The sequence below is a fragment of the Aulonocara sp. 'chitande type north' Nkhata Bay genome, linkage group LG22 (genome assembly GCF_057382095.1).
Source record: "Aulonocara sp. 'chitande type north' Nkhata Bay isolate Kocher_YH1m ecotype deep benthic linkage group LG22, A_spYH_male_GT1.1, whole genome shotgun sequence".
Classification (NCBI taxonomy): Eukaryota; Metazoa; Chordata; class Actinopteri; order Cichliformes; family Cichlidae; genus Aulonocara; species Aulonocara sp. 'chitande type north' Nkhata Bay.
The window spans coordinates 4833088-4852782 of record NC_141364.1 but is presented as its reverse complement, the minus strand read 5'-3'; the positions used below and the strand labels follow the sequence as shown (position 1 = coordinate 4852782).

The 19695-nt window shown below is 40.0% G+C and overlaps 2 protein-coding genes across 2 annotated transcripts; both read right to left on the bottom strand.

Annotated features, from left to right (window-relative positions):
- Nucleotides 1–366: 366 nt before the first annotated feature.
- LOC147303291 (cell division control protein 42 homolog) lies at nucleotides 367–11719 on the bottom strand. Its single transcript, XM_086280923.1, has 6 exons — nucleotides 11636–11719; nucleotides 6634–6738; nucleotides 5948–6020; nucleotides 5171–5280; nucleotides 3434–3631; nucleotides 367–2231 (listed from the first exon to the last, which is right to left on the bottom strand). Exons 2-6 carry the CDS (start codon nucleotides 6736–6738, stop codon nucleotides 2142–2144), a joined length of 576 nt encoding a protein of 191 aa, XP_086137049.1. The 5' UTR covers nucleotides 11636–11719; the 3' UTR covers nucleotides 367–2141.
- A 1730-nt stretch (nucleotides 11720–13449) lies between these two features.
- LOC147303290 (cell division control protein 42 homolog) lies at nucleotides 13450–19414 on the bottom strand. The gene is made up of 6 exons (XM_086280924.1): nucleotides 19128–19414; nucleotides 17230–17334; nucleotides 16720–16792; nucleotides 15061–15170; nucleotides 14251–14448; nucleotides 13450–13660 (listed from the first exon to the last, which is right to left on the bottom strand). Exons 2-6 carry the CDS (start codon nucleotides 17332–17334, stop codon nucleotides 13574–13576), a joined length of 573 nt encoding a protein of 190 aa, XP_086137050.1. The 5' UTR covers nucleotides 19128–19414; the 3' UTR covers nucleotides 13450–13573.
- Nucleotides 19415–19695: the final 281 nt, after the last annotated feature.

The following is a 19695-nucleotide window of genomic DNA, read 5'->3' as shown; positions in this document are numbered from 1 at the left end:
CTGAATTTATTGCTAGTTTTAAATACATTTGACTTTCAAAGTATAGTGATAGTAAAACATATGGGAAAAAAGATCAAAGGAGCACGAGTTGTAAAGATTTTTGGTTACCAGTTAATTTCAGTCTCTAACTATTATCTTACTCATCTTGTCAGTCAAAAACTGATGACTGACTGCACGGTGTTAGATAAAAGTCTACACAAGATGCAACTGGTTGTAAAATACAATATGCAGAATTCAAATAATACAAAACAAACAGATGCTTGCCTGATATATTCACAGAGGAGATTTGTGGGCTGTGGCCTACCTCAGTATCTTCTCCGGGTCAGTCAGTATCTTTTCAGTATAATTCCAGCATCAGCGTCCTCGTGCTGTCACGCTTCATCACAATTTTAACACTGATCTGAAGGTTGTTTGGCCTCGAGAATATACTCTCCGTAATAATAGTGACTCAGAGGAAATCTTCTGAGTGTGCTACTGTTTGATCATCCAGTCGGTCCTGTTCTGCACTCTTTTCAAAAACGAAACTATGTCAAGTTGTAGTTGATGTCACTGACAGCGCCTACCTTTCGTTCTACCTGTTCACACCTGCTGGGGTGTGATGCATTCAAGTTCCCTTCCTCACTTATTGCACGAAGCATTACTGGCTGGCTCCCAGTGGATGGTATCTGCAGCCCTGCTTCCTCAATCGCCTTTTTGCAAATCTCACAACAGGAATGTACAAATTCCCTGCTGACTCGGCCTCAGGATATCTACAGGCAAGATTCAAGCGCACCCAAATGAGCGCATTAGTTGTCATATGCGCATCACGCAGAGGGAGAGACGAAAGGCGCAGCGGCAGAGCAGTTGTAACGCAGTTTTGTGTGATTCCGTGTGAGTTAATGAAACTGTAAGTGTTATTACCTTTGATAGGTTAACTGGTGTGATAATAGTTATAGTTGTTTGTGCAGGTTAAAGTTAAAGTTGTGCCGCTGTAAACTGATATCATGTTAGTAGGTTTATTTAATTAATTTGCACCAAGTAAATACCAGTGGCCTAAATCTCCTCCAATAATTACATCCCGCGGTTAAAGGATTTTTCTGTTGTTTATTGTTTAGTTTAATTGTTGTTAGCTTGCCACCTTCTTGCCTTCCCACTAGCAACTTGGAAGAGATGTGCTATTTAGCCAACTTATGGTCTTACAGCGACCCCTTGTGGACATTGTGAACTATTGCTGTGTCTGAGTAGATGATGTGTTCTGATTGTTTCTTAGTTATCTTTGACCCTACTAGCTATAGTATTACCTGTTTCTGTTTCCAGACAACCATGCTTATAGTCACCTATACTGCATCTGCTACAATTATAAATTCATGTCTGGCTGCATCACAGTTGGATTTATCATGGCAAGCCCTGCTGTAACCAGTTCTTCTGTGAAGCTTAATTAAAGACAGTGAACTAAACTCCAGGACTGCTGCAGTCTTTCTGACCGAAGACTTAGGCCACACTTGTATACCCAACACTTCCAGTATATATATACTCTACAAGGAATGTCATTCTTACCACTCTTAACTCAGCTCTCAAATTGGTTAAGGCATTTTTCATAACAGTTTAAAAAAAATATATTAAAAACTTCCTGACTTTGGACAGAGAACTGCAAACATATCGGCCTAATGTACAGTAAAAGTGTTCAGACACAAAAATGAAGTGTAAACAGTTTCTTTGAATAATTCCTGAAATGGAGAAAACCATTAAAAAGACAATATATAGAATGTGAGACCAAATACTGTACAGGCCACTAAAGTCACACTACATACATTCAGCAGTCACTTTATTAGGTACACCTGTCCTACTGCTCATTAATACAGTTGAACCTCGAGGCCTGCTTTCTAGTTGTTGCTGTTCAGCAGCAGCCTTGGCTGGTTGCATTAGAGATTTGATTTGACGATCCAGTGTGGACAATGAAAATGAATGAATGGGCACATCAAGGCAGCTATGAAAGCAAGAGGATTTACCAGCTGTACTCTGGCTTTCTGCAACAGTCTTAAGATGTGAGTAACCCAAAGTTAAATCACTGTGACTTAACCCTCTAGTCTTATTTGGGTTAATATTCTCTTATCTCTAATCTACACCTCCACCGTCTCCTCCTTGTTCTCTTCTTGTGGCATCTATAGCAGGATGCAGAGCTTCTTGGATTTAGTATCTGGAGGCTCCAGAGCAGCAAGAATAGCCTCATCAAACACATTCTTCAATCCTTCCTGAGAGAGAGACAAAAAAGAAAAACAACAACAAAACAAACACATGAGAGAGGTTTAGCAAGTTAAAACCATTTGAGCTGTTTGTCTTGCTTTCTTCACGGGTGATAAGTCCTTGAACCAGCGGGCCTGCGAGGCACAGACCCAACAGAGAGGCTCCTCTTGGTGCCAAAATGACTTCCAGTTCTATAGAAAACAGCCCTCTTTGACCTTAGTAAACACTTTCCTGGTGCCTGTACTGGGTGTAAACCCTAAACCAGATGACTCAATTAACTCTAAAATACTAATGTTGAGTGATTTTCATCCATGTGAACATTTTACAAAACCTGCTTGTTAGTGTTCCGGGGTTAAAGAGATCGATCGAGCTGAACTGAGTGGGAATATACACCAATATACACATCTGTTGGCTTCTGTTGGTAGTTTAAAGCCAGTGTGAAGCATCAGGAATGAGAATCTGCACCATTAAGGCTGAGGCCATGGCTGTGATTTGGTAAAGGGCAGCGTGCCCAGTCCCACTTGAGTATGAGTAGGAATGGGCATGACTGAGTGGAGAAGTTTAAATGTCCCAGTGTCATGAGTGAGGGAAGAAGAATGGATTGGTGTGACACCGACAGTGACATGGACACAGTACCAACCTGTTGTGATGAACAGAGCTGAGCATGTAAGTAATGCTGTCAATATACTGGTCAATCTACACCAACACCCTCACCTATGGTCACGAGCTTCATGTAGTGACTCAAAGAATAAAGCTGCAGATGCAAGTGGCTGAAAAGTGAGATACTATGTGATAAAATGTCACGGTCATCTTCCTGTGGGCTCACTGTTTAAAAAAGAAGTCAGTCATTCGAGACAGACTCAGCATCATGGGTGTCATGTGCCTCAGTCTGGTCACTCTTTTCATCTTTCTTCTTCATCTGTGTGTGGATGTGATTATCTACTAACCAATCTCTGGAAACCCAGGAGAGGCACACATGTTTCCCATCAGCAATCAATACAATAATTAACCCTGGGCTCCACTACCGCTTTTTAACCCACCCTGACCTACTCGTGCTCTGCTGGCTGAATTAGCACACAGCCTTGGATTTTAAGGTACCTTTATCACTAATGAAGACGTTCATATTTCTCTTAACTTTGCACCCAAAAACTTATAGATACCAGTGCTTGTTTCTCAGCAGAAACACCAGCAGACTTCTTCTCCCTCGTACCTGTGTCTCAGCTGAACACTCCACGTATTTGACTGCCTTCAGCTTACGAGCCACTTCCTCTCCACTCGTGAAGGTCACAGCGTGTTGGTTTCTCTGGGCCAGCTTCTCCAGGGTGTGGCTGTCATCTCTTAAATGCACCTGAGTCCCGACCAACAGGAAGGGCGTCCCTGGGCAGTGGTGTGAAATCTCTGGCACCCACTGTGGAAAAATCAAGGTCAGGTTTGATGGGCTTTTACTGCAACAACTGACCTGTAGCTCTGTGTGTGCGCGAATATCTCTGAAGTTAGAAACCAAACAAAATTACCTTTGTGACTTTGTCATAAAGTGCACATGCGCCATTAGCATGCTGCCTGCTGTAACCCTTAATTTCCTTCAAGATTAATAAAGTATTCTGATTCTGAGAATATAAAGCGCCTTGAGGCGACTGTTTTGAAAAAAAAATGTTACATAACTTAATCTGATATTGGATTATTAAATATTTTGGCAATTAACTTCCCCGTGTGAGCATGAAAACATAATATTCATTAGACGTTTATCTCTCCCTGAAGTCCGTTTTGAATTAGAGACTGCAGTTATTTGTTTTAGAAACATCATCATTAGATGTCCCAGTGGTTAAAGACCACTAATTAACCAAAACAATCCAATACAGATGCCAACATAAAAAGCTGAGGTAGAAAAATGAGTTTTAAAACTAGATTTAAAAGATAATGTTGATTCTGCAGTATGACTATTAAGTAGCAGTCTTAAAACTGTGACTGCAAACTCCCAATCTGGAGATCGCAATCGAGACCTCTGCTGCACTATGAGCATCTGGCTAGAAGATCTTAGTGCTCTTTTGGGGTTAAATAAGTTGAGCAGGTTGGTTAAATAGCTGGGTACGACACCATTTAAAACTTTAAAAGTAAGGAAAATCTTAAAACCAGTAGAAAAATGGACAGGAAGCCTGTGAAAACCTGCTAAAAGTGGAGTGATGTGATCATGCAGCGGCATTTTGGACTAACTGCAAATGATAAAGAGAAGAGTGTTTCAGACCTAAACACAGAGGATTACAGTGGTCCAAACTAGAGCTGATGAAGGCATGAGCACATTTGTCAAGGTCTTTTGGAAGAAGATGTGATTTTGTTTTGGTGAATTCACATAACTGATTAACATCTGGTCTTTACAACTGCAGTCGGTTGCTTCTCAGATTTAAAAGAAGTATCGAAAAACACTGAATTTTAACAATCAGAGAACAATGAGAAGCAAATAATGCAGCAACAACGTTGCTGACAGGTGAGTGTTTTGTTTTCTTCTCCTCGGTTTCATCTGTGATTACAATAGTTTGGCATTACAGAGTTTATGCAAATAGGAAGATGTGTATAAATATTGTCATTTTATAGATATGTAGAAAAATATATTTAAAATGACTTTTTTTTTTTTTTTTTTTTTTTTTTTTTTTAAATTTTAGTACTGGCCAATGGGAACATGTTGATGGATGTTCTGATAAGGAATTTTTTAAACTTTATTTTTGAGTAGAACAAGAAGACTTTGTGTTTGTTTGTCCGTGTTTTTTTTTTTTTTTTTCTAACAAATTAATGTTTTTTACAGGCATATTGAGGTTTCCTTTAGCTGACAGTCTTTGAGAGTTTGTTGGACTTAAAGGGCAGCCAGTGAAGAGAATCACCTCATTAAATTAAGAGTCAGTATTTTGAATTCCCGTCAAATTAGAAACAAAACACAGTTACCAACTAAACAAACCTTCTCTGTGATGTTCTTGAAAGATGACGGTGATACGACAGAGAAACACAGAAGCAAGATGTCAGTCTGAAGGTAGTTGAAGGGTCGCAGTGTATGATAATCTTCCTGACCTGCAGGGGGAACACAACACAAGTGTCTGAACAACAAGTTACCCCTCCCCCAGAAAATGAATTTCCAAGTGGAAATGACTGCATCTAAAGGACAAAGGTCACTCTTTCGAGGATGCCAATGTTCACATTTTGGGCAGAGAGGACAGATGGTTTCAAAGAGGAGTGAAAGAAGCATCTATGTCCACTGTGAGCGACCATCTTTGAACAGAGGCGACACCAACTCTCTGCCATCTATAATCCAGTTTTGAGATCCTTCCCAGACGCCTTAACACCCACTCACATCCTGGGCCATCTGACCTCAGGAAATCACATGATAGGGTGGGGCCAGGTTTCACAATGAGCTCACCTGAAACCCTGGCTGATTGTGACGCACAACCGCTTTCACACCTTGGATCATGTGATTAGGTAGAGGATCATTAGGGGGGACACTCCCACAGGGGGACACTCCCACGGGGCTTAAATCTGGGACAATCTGGGACTCTCCACCATTTGACCTTAGAACTGAAGAAGATTCTCGGATGAGGGGTGAAACGTCTTCAAGCAACTTATAGAAGTCCAGACGTTTTTCTTTCTAAGCTCCTTAGACTAAGATGACTGAGAACCTTCACAGACATTATACAACTGATTTTTTTGTATTTAATAGACTGAGTTTCGATGTACTTTTTACCTGTAGTGTCATTTAATTCCAGACTGTATATCTCTCCACCAACAATCACTGTCACAGCATAGTTGTCAAACACCTGGAGAAAACAGGGAACAAAAGCCATAAACAAAGATAAGTAAACATGCAAATGCAGCAGAATCGTTACAGCATGACTAAACAGAGTCAAACTGATTTATGAAATGAGCTGAGCACTTTCATGAATATTAGTTTGCAGCTGTTCAGGTAAGCAGATGTGCCATGTCTTGCTTTATTCCCCTTTACTCACGTTCAGGCTTCTGCCACGTGTGTTAACAAGCAGCTTATCCCAACATTCCTGGTAACCTCGGCTCTGGATGTGAGCGGATGCAGGGAGTGTTTTACAGCTGCTGCGCTTACTTGAATACTTACTTTCAAACTCCAAACACACTATAACAGAAATTGGTCCAGACTGTATTTGTGAGAACACAATACACAACCCACTTCGATTGGTTTTGCATGTATGTGCTGTAAATACTGTGTTTGTATGGTCTGTCTTTAGTGTTCTGTTGAGTTCAGTTACTGCAAGTATCACAACCTGTGTGACACAAAAGAGCAGTTGAAATCTGTCTGGTGTATGTCTGCAGATTTTTGTGTCATGAGTTTCCTGAAGAGAAAAATCTTGTTTGTTTTTTTTGTTTTTTTTTTAATTTGTGGTATTTAAACCTACTCACTATGGGTATGTGTTCTTCCTTTAAGGCTGTGCCTGTATAGGTCAGGAGCAATTCATGCTTTCCTGAATCACGATCACCCACCACGACGAGCTTTATAGTCTGCATCTGAGAGGTAGGAAAAACAATTTTTAAAAAAGGAGAAAATTGGGAACAAAATAAACTGTAAAGACAAGTAACTGATTTGTGTCTCATCATCATCATCATCACCTTTATTTATAAAACACTTTAAAACAACCACAGCTGACACGAAGTACTGCGCATTGGAACTATATAATACATTTACATAAGATATAAATAAAAGCCAAATAAAAGGAAAATAATTAAATAACTAATTTAATTATAAGAGAAACTAAGTCTCACTGAGAATAAGACAAAGAATAAGTGGGTTTTAAGACATGATTTAAAAGAGTACAGTGAAGGGGCCTCTAACATGCAAGGGCAAATTATTCCATAATTTTGGAGCGACATTAGAAAAGGCCCCGCCTCCTATGGGTTTCCGCCTGGATCTTGGTACCTTCAGGAGCAGCTGGTCAGCTGACTTGAGAGACAGGGTAAGGATGAAGAAGCTCAAAGAAGTAAGGTTGGGCAAGAATGTGAAAGCATTTAAAAACAAACGTAAGAATTTTAAAATGAACCCTAAAAGGAACAGGCAGCCAGTGCGGAGAGGCCTGCACAGAGGTTATACAGACGTGGACAAAATTGTTAGTACCCTTCAGTCAATGAAAGAAAAACTCACAATGGTCACAGAAATAACTTTAATCTGACAAAATTAATAATGAATACAAATTCTATAAACCCTAATCAATGAAAGTCAGACATTGCTTTTCAACCATGCTTCAACTGAATTATTTAAAAAATAAATGCATGAAACGGGCCTGGACAAAAATGATGGTTGCCCTAGCAAAGAATGGAAATTTTAATTGAAGGTGTGTCCACTAATCAGCATCACAGGTGTCTACAATCTTGTAATCAGTCAGTGGGCCTGTATGTATGTCTCCAGGTAGTCACTGTGTTGTTTGGTGACATGGTGAGTACCAAACTCAACAGGGACCAGAGGAAGCAAAGGAAAGAGTCGTCTCAGGAGATTAGAAAGAAAATCATAGACAAGCATGTTAAAGGTAAAGGCTATAAGACCATCTCCAAGCAGCTAGATGTTCCTGTGACTACAGCTGCACATGTTATTAAGAAAGTTAAGATCCATGGGACTGTAGCCAACCTCCCTGGACGTGACTGAAGGAGGAAAATTGATGACAAATCAATGAGACGGATAATCCAAAGGGTAACAAAAGAGCCCAGAAAGACTTCTAAAGAGATCCAAGCTGAACTTCATGCTCAAGGAACATCAGTGTCAGATCGCACCATCCGTCGTTGTTTGAGCCAAAGTGGGAGACGACCAAGGAGGACACCATTGTTGAAAACAAATCATAAAAAAGCCAGACTGGAATATGCAAAACTACATGTTGACATGTCACAAAGCTTCTGGGAGAATGTCCTGTGGAAAGATGAGACAAAAATGGGATTTTTTGCAAAGGCACATTAGCTCCATGTTCACAGACGGAAAAATGAAGCATATCAAGAAAAGAACACTGTCCCAACTGTGAAACACGGGGGAGGCTCGGTTATGTTCTGGGGCTGCATCTGGCACAGGGTGTCTTGGATCTGTGCAGGTACAATGAAGTCTCAAGACTATCAAGGGATTCTAGAGAGAAATGTGCTGGCCAGTGTCAGAAAGCTTGGTCTCAGTTGCAGGTCTGACAATAGGAAAATGACCCGAAACACAGCTTAAAACACCCAAGAATGGCTGAGAGGGAAACACTGGACTATTTAAAAGTGGCCTTCTCTGAGCCCTCACCTCAATCCTATTGAGCATCTTTGGAAGGAGCTGAAACATGCAGTCTGGGAAAGGTGCCCTTTAAACCAGAAACAGCTGGAGCAGTTTGCACATGAGGAGTGGTCCAAAATACCTGCTGAGGGGTGCAGAAGTCTCATTGACAGTTACAGGAATCGTTTGATTGCAGTGATTGCCTCAAAAGGTTAATCAAAATATTAAGTTGTGGGTACCATCATTTTTGTCCAGGCCTGTTTCATGCATTTATTTTTTAAATAATTTAGTTGAAGCTTGGTTGAAAAGCAATGTCTGACTTTCATTGGTTAGGATTTATAGAATTTTATTTATTATTACTTTTGTCAGATTAAAGTTTTTTCTGTGACCATTGTTAGTTTTTCTTTCATTGACCGAAGGGTACCAACAATTTTTGTCCACGTTTGTATGCTCTCTTTTACGAGTTTCTGTTAGGAATCGCGCAGCAGCATTTTGAAGACGTGAGAGCAATGACTTACTCACCCCCACATAAAGTGAATTACAGTAGTCCAGATGGGAAGAAATAAAAGCATGAATCACTGTTTCAAGGTGCTTTCCTTAAATGATAAAAACTGGACTTCACCACTGTTCTGATTTGGTTGTCTTTAAATTTAAAATCACTCCCCAACTTAAAACCAAGGTCAGTAACAACAGGATTAAAATAAACTTCCAGGTGTCTGAAATCAACAGAGGACGCACAGGGACCACCAGGTCCAAACACTTCTGTTTTCTTTTCATAAAAATTTAGAAAGGTTAGAGCCAACCAAGTTTTGGTGTCATCTAGACATGTCAAGAGAGGTTTTATGGAGATGCCATCCTCCTGCTTTAGTGGCAAATAAATTTGGCAGTCATCAGCATAATGAGATCCTAATGAAAAGAGATCCCATGCCTTCTAAGGATGGAACCCAGAGGCAATAGATACAGCAAAAACAGCAGTGGCCCTAAAATTGAGCCCAGTGGGACGCCGAATGACAGAGAAGCAGAAAATGATTCGGAACCGAGAAGGCTGACAGAGAAAGTTCTGTCTGCCAAATAAGGCCTAAACCAATTAGGTCCAGTCCCAAAATTAAAATTTTTTTTTTGTTAAGGCAAAAAATTGCGTGTAAAACTCTGCGCTCAGGTTTCCTGGCTGTATTTATTTCAACTTAAAAGTACGAATTTTGACCCAATTTTTCTGTCAATTACAAATTTAACAATCCAATCAAAGAACAGATGGGTTTGGCTGTTGGAGGGGTGCTTTACTGAGCTTCATGTCCTGGAAGGGTAATATAGGGTAATATTTCTATGTGAATATCCCATAAGGGTCATACAAGCAGGGGCGGTCCTGGCCTGTTCGGTGCCCTGGGTGAACACTCAGAAAATCTAAAATTTTGTTATTATTATTTTTGTACTACTCAGTTTTATTCTCTTTTATCCAGTTGGCACTTTATCATCACTTGGTTAACTAAACAGGATTACTGGTCATGACTCGGTTGCTGTCCACAGTCAAAGTGAATGAACGGAGACTTCAGTCTGTCTCCAAGTTTCCTGGAATGACTTTTTAAATCCAGCAGATGTCGCTGTTGAGCGATTCATAGAAACAGTGTCAACAGCAAGCAGAAGGAGCTCAGTCTGGATCCAGGTTAGTTACTCAAATCCTAGTGAGAGTCCCAGCTTTTATATTTATGTCCTTTCTAATGAACATTAATTTGGTCTATATCTATTGACTTATTTAAGCTACACTACTAAGTCCTGATGCGCTCAATAGAACACAAGATATCTCATGATATCTCTTGTATTGGTGGACTCTTTTAGCTCCAAACAGGCAGGAAATCACAACAGTTAAACAGAAAATACATTCTTCCTTGGTTCTCAGGAAGATATTTTATTCAAATTTTCTCTCACTTTGATGTGTATTTGTGGAGTTCCATCTTCCTGTAATGTGAAGGCAGCAAACATCATGGGTATAGAATTCGATTTTTATGTTCCCCGAGAAACTTCTGAAAAAGACATCTTCTTTCAGCGGCTCCCCTCAGAGGCTCACCCTGTTCTCAGCATCATCTGTCACACCAACCCTCTGCATGTCCTCCTTTTCTACATGTATGAATCTTCTCTGAGGCCTTCCACATTTCCTCCTGCCTGCCAGCTTCATCTTCAAGATCCTTTGTCCAATATATCGACTATCCCTCCTCTGGACATGTTCAAACCACTTCATCCTCGCCTCTATAACTTTGTCTCCCTCTATTATACTCATTTCTAATTCTGTCCATCCCGTTGACTCCCAGTGGATGGTATCTGTAGCCCTGCTTCCTCAATCGCTTTTGTGCAAATCTCACAGCACTGTCATTCTCACCACTCTTAACTCAGCTCTCAAAACAGTTAAGGCATTTTTCACAACACAGACAGTTTAAAATAAATTATTAAAAACTTCTTGACCTTGGAAAGAGAACTACAAACATATTGGTCTAATGTACAGTAAAAGTCTTCAGACACAAAAGTGAAGTTTGACAGATTTATCTGAATAATTTCTGAAATAGAGAAAATCATAATAAAGACAATATATACAGTCTGAGAATGTGTAACCAAATACTGTGCAGTCCACTAAAGTCACACTATTTACTTTCAGCAGCCACTTTATTGGGTACGCCTGCTCTACTAACCTGTTCCACTTGTTAGTGCAGTTAACCCATATGAGGCCTGCTTTCTAGTTAATGCTGTTCAGCAGCAGCCTGGACAGCTAACGTTATATCTCAGCATTTCATCAACGTTTCTACGTCCAGATGAACAGGAGATGAACAGTTAGCATTACTTCTGTTCTAACAAATAAATAACGAAACACAACATTAAATAAGAGGTCACTGAATTTATTGCTAGTTTTAAATACATTTGACTTTCAAAGTATAGTGATAGTAAAACATATGGGAAAAAAGATCAAAGGAGCACAAGTTGTAAAGATTTTTGGTTACCAGTTAATTTCAGTCTCTAACTATTATCTTACTCATCTTGTCAGTCAAAAACTGATGACTGACTGCACAGTGTTAGATAAAAGTCTACACAAGATGCAACTGGTTGTAAAATACAATATGCAGAATTCAAATAATACAAAACAAACAGATGCTTGCCTGATATATTCACAGAGGAGATTTGTGGGCTGTGGCCTACCTCAGTATCTTCTCCGGGTCAGTCAGGAGCTTTTCAGTATAATTCCAGCATCAGCGTCCTCGTGCTGTCACGCTTCATCACAATTTTAACACTGATCTGAAGGTTGTTTGGCCTCGAGAATATACTCTCCGTAATAATAGTGACTCAGAGGAAATCTTCTGAGTGTGCTACTGTTTGATCATCCAGTCGGTCCTGTTCTGCACTCTTTTCAAAAACGAAACTATGTCAAGTTGTAGTTGATGTCACTGACAGCGCCTACCTTTCGTTCTACCTGTTCACACCTGCTGGGGTGTGATGCGTTCAAGTTCCCTTCCTCACTTATTGCACGAAGCATCACTGGCTGGCTCCCAGTGGATGGTATCTGCAGCCCTGCTTCCTCAATCGCCCTTTTGCAAATCTCACAACAGGAATGTACAAATTCCCTGCTGACTCGGCCTCAGGATATCTACAGGCAAGATTCAAGCGCACCCAAATGAGCGCATTAGTTGTCATATGCGCATCACGCAGAGGGAGAGACGAAAGGCGCAGCGGCAGAGCAGTTGTAACGCAGTTTTGTGTGATTCCGTGTGAGTTAATGAAACTGTAAGTGTTATTACCTTTGATAGGTTAACTGGTGTGATAATAGTTATAGTTGTTTGTGCAGGTTAAAGTTAAAGTTGTGCCGCTGTAAACTGATATCATGCTAGTAGGTTTATTTAATTAATTAATTTGCACCAAGTAAATACCAGTGGCCTAAATCTCCTCCAATAATTACATCCCGCGGTTAAAGGATTTTTCTGTTGTTTATTGTTTAGTTTAATTGTTGTTAGCTTGCCACCTTCTTGCCTTCCCACTAGCAACTTGGAAGAGATGTGCTATTTAGCCAACTTATGCTCTTACAGCGACCCCTTGTGGACATTGTGAACTATTGCTGTGTCTGAGTAGATGATGTGTTCTGATTGTTTCTTAGTTATCTTTGACCCTACTAGCTATAGTATTACCTGTTTCTGTTTCCAGACAACCATGCTTATAGTCACCTATACTGCATCTGCTACAATTATAAATTCATGTCTGGCTGCATCACAGTTGGATTTATCATGGCAAGCCCTGATGTAACCAGTTCTTCTGTGAAGCTTAATTAAAGACAGTGAACTAAACTCCAGGACTGCTGCAGTCTTTCTGACCGAAGACTTAGGCCACACTTGTATACCCAACACTTCCAGTATATATATACTCTACAAGGAATGTCATTCTTACCACTCTTAACTCAGCTCTCAAATTGGTTAAGGCATTTTTCATAACAGTTTAAAAAAAAATATTAAAAACTTCCTGACCTTGGACAGAGAACTGCAAACATATCGGCCTAATGTACAGTAAAAGTGTTCAGACACAAAAATGAAGTGTAAACAGTTTCTTTGAATAATTCCTGAAATGGAGAAAACCATTAAAAAGACAATATATAGAATGTGAGACCAAATACTGTACAGGCCACTAAAGTCACACTACATACATTCAGCAGTCACTTTATTAGGTACACCTGTCCTACTGCTCATTAATACAGTTGAACCTCGAGGCCTGCTTTCTAGTTGTTGCTGTTCAGCAGCAGCCTTGGCTGGTTGCATTAGAGATTTGATTTGATGATCCAGTGTGGACAATGAAAATGAATGAATGGGCACATCAAGGCAGCTATGAAAGCTAGAGGGTTTACCAGCTGTACTCTGGCTTTCTGCAACAGTCTTAAGATGTGAGTAACCCAAAGTTTTATATATATATATATATATATATATATATATATATATATATATATATATATATGTGTATGTATGTATGTATGTATGTATGTATGTATGTCCTTCCTCTCTCTCTTCTCATCCAGGCTAATAGTCCTTTTTCTACGTCCACGTACATCTCCACCTTCTCTTCCTCTGCCCTTTACTCCATTTGTTCTTATTGTGATGTCTATAAAAGGACACAGCGACTGGATTTGTTGTGTAGAGTCTCCAGCACCACCCGGATGGCCTCTTCAAACACATTCTGAACTCCTTTCTGAGAATAAGAGAGAACACCACACTCAGCTTAAGAAATAAAGGAAACACCATAAATCAAATGGAAAGACAGAATCTTTCTTCGGATAACTACAAATATTGCAAATGTGTAAAATGTGATCAGCTGCTGTTGTCTGTCTCTAGAAACTGAGAATCTGGAGGGAAGGGTCCCAGAAGCTTCTGGTTTCTATTTGTGGTCACCTTAAACTGAATAGCATTCAAGAGAATGAAAATGATTGTTGCATTTACCACATGGGCAGGATAAAAGAAGGCTGAAGCTTCTGGGTTTGAAATGTAAAGTAAATGCAGAAGTTCATTAAAGCTGTATTCTCTCTAATGACCAGCAGGGGGCGACTCCTCTGGTTGTAAAAGAGTTGCAGCTATATGGCGGTAACCCCGAACCAGATGATGGACACCAGAGGTAAATGTGTTGCTACCCTAGCGTTTGACAAAAGGCTTTTAATTCAGAGAATTGTAAAGACTTCCTGTGATTTCAGGAATGGAATCTTTCACATTTCTTTTATTTTTGTGTTGAAGGCTGACAGAGACTCGTAGGAGATCACAGCAGCAGACTTCTTCTCCTCTCTGTACCTGTGTCAGAGCTGAACACTCCATGTATTTAACGGCCTTCAGCTCATGAGCCAGCTTCTCTCCGCTCTCAAAGGTCACCGGTTGCTGTTTGTTCTTGGCCAGCGTCTCCAGGGTGGCACCGTCGTCTCTCAGATCCACCTGAGTCCCCACCAGCAGGAAAGGCACCCGTGGACAGTGGAATAAAATCTCTGGTACCCACTGTGAACAGATAAGTTTAAGATTATGATCACTTATTCTTTATGCCTTTCTTTTTTAGTACCAAATTCAGATTTTCTTTCTTCCAGCTTGAGTCTCTCTTTAACCATTAATTCTAATAGTTAGTTCTAAATATTAATTATTAAGCAACCATTTTATTGCCAACTTTGCCTCATTGTTTTCCCCTTTCAGCTTTTTTCTTGGGAGTAATAACAAATGGGGGCTGATCCAGGATTGTGAAAAAAGCATCTGGAAATGGTAGTATTTGTTTGTGAGTTGCCACCTGTTTGTCATATTTCTGTTTTTCCTGATGGCCAGCAGGATCACGTGCTGTGTGCAACTGCAGGTTCTGCTTCAGGTAAGCAGATGAACAATAACCTGGTCATGTAGCAGCTCCTGGTATTCTCTGCTTTGTGTTGGAACCTGAAGCTGATTGGAATCATTTGAGGGACTAACACGACAGGATCACAATCAAAACTCATTTTTTGCGTTTTTCAAATTTGGAATTTAAAGCTAGTGGATTAATTTTTTGTACATTCTTTGAACTGATTTAAACATTTAGGTGGTCTGCTTATTATTCTGGAAACAATTAAAATAAAAGTGAACCAAACAGACCTTCTCTCTGATGCTATAAACTGTTGAGGGTGATACGACAGAGAAACAGACGAGGAAGATGTCAGTGTCGGCGTAGCTGAGGGGTCGCAGTCTGTCATAATCATCATGGCCTGCAGGGGGAGACACAAAACGAGTCTGAGTAGCAAAAAATAGTGCGAACAAATGAAGGCTGAAAAATGCCTCCCAAGTGAGGACGTTCCCGTAGATTCTACATGCTAAAATGTCCAACCTCACAACAGACACAAACATCCTCCTGAGGCTGCATTTGCAGGCCGATTACGTCACAGCGACGCGACAAAAGCCGTCCAAATGCGTAGACTCCTCCAAACGCAGCCGACAAATGCGTTCTCCTTTTCCCGAATTTGAAGGATGGGTCGGGAGTATCCTTCGTGGCCCACCATATCCCAGAATTCACAGCGCGGCCCAGCCAATTTCAGTTTCAAAATGACTCTTATTACTCTTTCTGGGTCACAAAGTAAACTTTTAAGATATTTTCAGGCGAGAATGTAGCTGGGTAAACTTCAAATATCGGTTTATCAAGATATCACATATTTGCAAAAGCGCTCCGACATTTTTGGAGACATCTGTTACCCACCACTCGATAGCTAGCCGGGGCGATAACAGCGTACTCCCGCACATCGTTTTTTGTTTCCTCCGTGAGTTTCTCCCTTTGTGGCTTCCTGTGGATTCAGGTTTTAGTTCTGTTTTATTAGATTTCCCAGTTTAGGGTTTCTGTGTATGTCATCTCCACTCCTGCTGTATCCTGCTCTCCTTGTGAATAAAGCTCACTCACATCTAAGTCACTGCCTACGTTCTGGGTCCTTATCTCACCTCCAGCTGGCTTGCCTCGCTGATAAAAGAATGCATTTCATGGGTAAAATCAGCTTGACAGTGGGAAAAATAAAGACACAAGTGTCATTTTATTTCAGTTTGGACATTAGCCTGCCCATACTATCAATTCTGTATTTGTAAAACCTAAAGTTTTCCCCCCATTTTATCTGCAAGGAGATGTAAATAAATCACGAGTTCATTGAGGACTGTACACAAGTAGATAAAGAATGTCCATCTTTTATGTACAGGCTATGTCAACACTAATCTGCAGTCTAAACCTTTTTATCTAATTATAGGTTTGTTTATTTAATTTGTATCACTTGAATTTCTAACAGTGAAAACAAAAATGATGATTATCTCTGACCTGTATGTTTGCATTTTGTACATTTATATACAATATAAACAATTTTAATATTGCATATTCTGTACATATCACCACCTCAAATTCTGACTACAGCCACGCATAACCTACATAAGCACTTGTTTTACTTTATGTATTATTTTCTATGTTCAGAGTTAAGTTTGTTCTTTATTTGAGTCAGCTGTTTATTTAGTTGTGTGACGGGAACTTGCAAAGTAAGAATTTCATTGCTCTGCGTAACCACTTGTGTTTTGCGGTTTATATGACAATAAAATTCTTGAATCTTAAAATAACGTGTGGGTTGTCTCGTCAGCGGTGGGGAAACTGCTCATCACAATCAGCTCTGAGCGTTATAGGAAATATTGCTCCGACTATATGTATGTGACTGCTGCTGGTATGAAGATTGATATTATACAACACAGAGTTTCATTAGTTATTAAACTGAGAGCAGAAATGTTTGTCTTTACCCGAAGTGTCGCACATTTTCAGAGTGTACTCCTCCTCTCTGATCATCACCGTCATGGAGTAAGTGTTCACCACCTGGAGGAGACAGAGGCTGAGGAATGAGAACAAGAAAGAGACAACAGGAAGGAAGTAAACCCGCCAAAAGGACTTGATTACAGATGTTCTTCATAATAAAATTGGATTTATTCCATGCACTCACACTGATTTATCAAAGCAGTTTGGGCTTCAGTGTCTTGACCAAGGATCCTTACACAAAAAAATCTTTTTCATCATAAGTGGTGTTTAACTTGTATGTTTTTCAACACAACACAACACAAATAGGTCCATTAAAAACACTCCTCTGTGTAATATTATGGGTTCATAAATAGTAATAGCTTCATCACAGTGTTGAAAGGGGGCGCTGACAGTTCTTCTATGCATAAAAACCGTGGAACAGCACAAGAGCTGCACACTGTGTTACATGGAATAAAGTGAAATGAATGCTGCTGCATGTCTGCAGACTTTCACCTCACCGTGGGCACGTATTCAGAGGGAAACTTGTTGACCGTGTAGGACATGAACAGGCAGGTTTTTCCCACTTCAAGGTCACCCAACATCACGCACTTTATAGTGGACATCTGAGGAGGAGGATGGAAGATGATGAAGAAGCAAAGAATGAATGAACAGTAAATGTGAGGCAGGGGAACAGAGGGAGTCTCTGGAGTGTCATCTACAGTATGCAGCTGATTTTAATTAGACACTTGTGCTTAAATAGACTTATTATATGTATGATACTGTAACAGTTATGGTTACAGTAACAAACAATAAAAGTTGTCACTGTAAATTTGGAACTGATGTCAGTACAAACAGAACAAGACCAGACTGCAGACCACCAACACTCAAGAAAATATTCATGCTAAAAATGCTGATTTTAACTAATTTGATTACTTTTAATTACAGAGTAAAATCTTAAATGTAAATGAATCTGGTCAAATGTACTTGACTGGTATATATTCAGTTTAGACCAAACACATTACTGCTTCATGTTTAAGAGGCTACGTATCTTCTTTCTTTCTTTTTTCTTCTTCCACATCAGGCACGAATTGATTTTGCGCATCCAGAAAGAGATTCAGATTAGTGTGTCATAATCTCTTGGCACAACTTGAAAGTATTTAGAAATATAATATAAATATTGATATTGGACTCCTAGAACTTCTCTCTCCTAAGTCTACCACAACTATGCTCTGATTGGTTGATGGTTCCCAATGACAAGGCGATTCTGAGGTGAGCAGAGCATGTGATGATGCTCATTGACGCCTTAAATCATGGTAAGTTCATGAACCTTGGGACACACACATCACTGGTTAAGTGTGTGCGCTGCCTTTACCATTAAAGTAATTTTGTCCTTTTTTAAAATTTCCATCGCCGAGTGCAGCACAGAGATGTTTGAAGGGCTTTTCACTTTGGAGACTATTCCCCGCTCTCTGCCCTGCACCTCTGGCCTCTGCCTCCTTGGTGGGGTAACCGTGGCAACAGAACACCTCAGACAATATGATAACCATGTTCATTTGATACAAAAGCAGTCAAATCTGAGAAAGTTCCCCATGACCCCCTCACAATTAGCTGACTGTGTTGTTGTTGTTTTAATTCAGTGAAGACAGTTATACATTCATCATCTTCTTCTTTTGGCTGGTCCTTTTAGGAGTCACCACATCTGCCAACATCGCACCCTATCACAATATCCTCCTCTGTCACACCAAGGGTTAGGGTGACCAAGGGTTTCAGGGTTAAATATCATGAGGTGTAACTATGATACTTTAAACAGCAAAAATGCACTAGTTTAATGATGTAGGCGAACAGAGACGAGGACGTGTAACGATCAGTATCTGAAAAAGTGCTCAAAAAGTGTTTTTTATGTAAACGTCCGAGGATCATCAGTATTTTAAAGTTGATCTGACCTTTTGTTGCACTAAGATTCCACAGTCGACCGTAATCATGACTCAGGTGACAGGCCAACATTTTTCTAAATGTCATCTTCTTATCTGGGAAGTCAAACATTGTTGTTTATCAGGTGCATCCAGATACTCCTGTTCTGCAGACTGCAGCAAATGACTTTCATCATTGAGCTCATTTTAAAAATGAAACTATTTAACTTCAGCATAATCTGATTTCAAGTTGGCCAGACAAACAACACCACTGAATACATGACCTATGTGTTATTTTAATTATATTTTGTTATTTACTGAAGTTTAAGAAGTGTATTCTCAAAATGTTCAGGCAATAAAAAATAATTTAAATAACAATTTGAGTTAAAACGCACACATTACCATCATTTTTAAATCTCCAATGTCTTGGTTGCCACAGGTACCCTGAAGATATTTGAGTATTTATTGTCAGTAAATCGCAGTTTATAATAACTGGCAGCTCCTACCTTTCCTGTTCACAGCCGATGGACCGCTAGGTCTTATTCCGGGAGCGGGTTTAGCGATCAGCTCTGAGTTTGATAATCCAGGGTTGAGGCCAAGTTCGGGTTTTCTGCTCCAGACCGAGTAAACGTCAACTCCAAGTTAGTTACCGGGGTAACAGACCCCGTGAACTAATCCTGCTCGCTGTCAGATTTTCTTCAGCAAACTGAGTGTCCCTCTATCTCCTCCCTTCCTGCTGTACCTGAGCCAGCTGATTCATTTCCTCATTCACAGCCGCTGCCAAAGTGCGAAGAAGAGCTGATTCATTTGCAAAGGGTTTTTTTAAGGCACAGAACACATTGATCAATAATCAATCATTTGTCGTGTTGGAATCAATCGAAATATCCCAGTTGGATTTTGGACATAATGTAAATATTTGAGTGAAGATGAGGCTTAAATAACTTTAAGACGCTAAAACTGATTTTGTTTACTTTGGAGTTAATTTAAACAGCTGCAGACACTCTGTGCTCTGATTATTTTCAGGTACAGAGTCTGAACCGCGACACATTTCCCACTGAAAATGCGTCTTTGAGA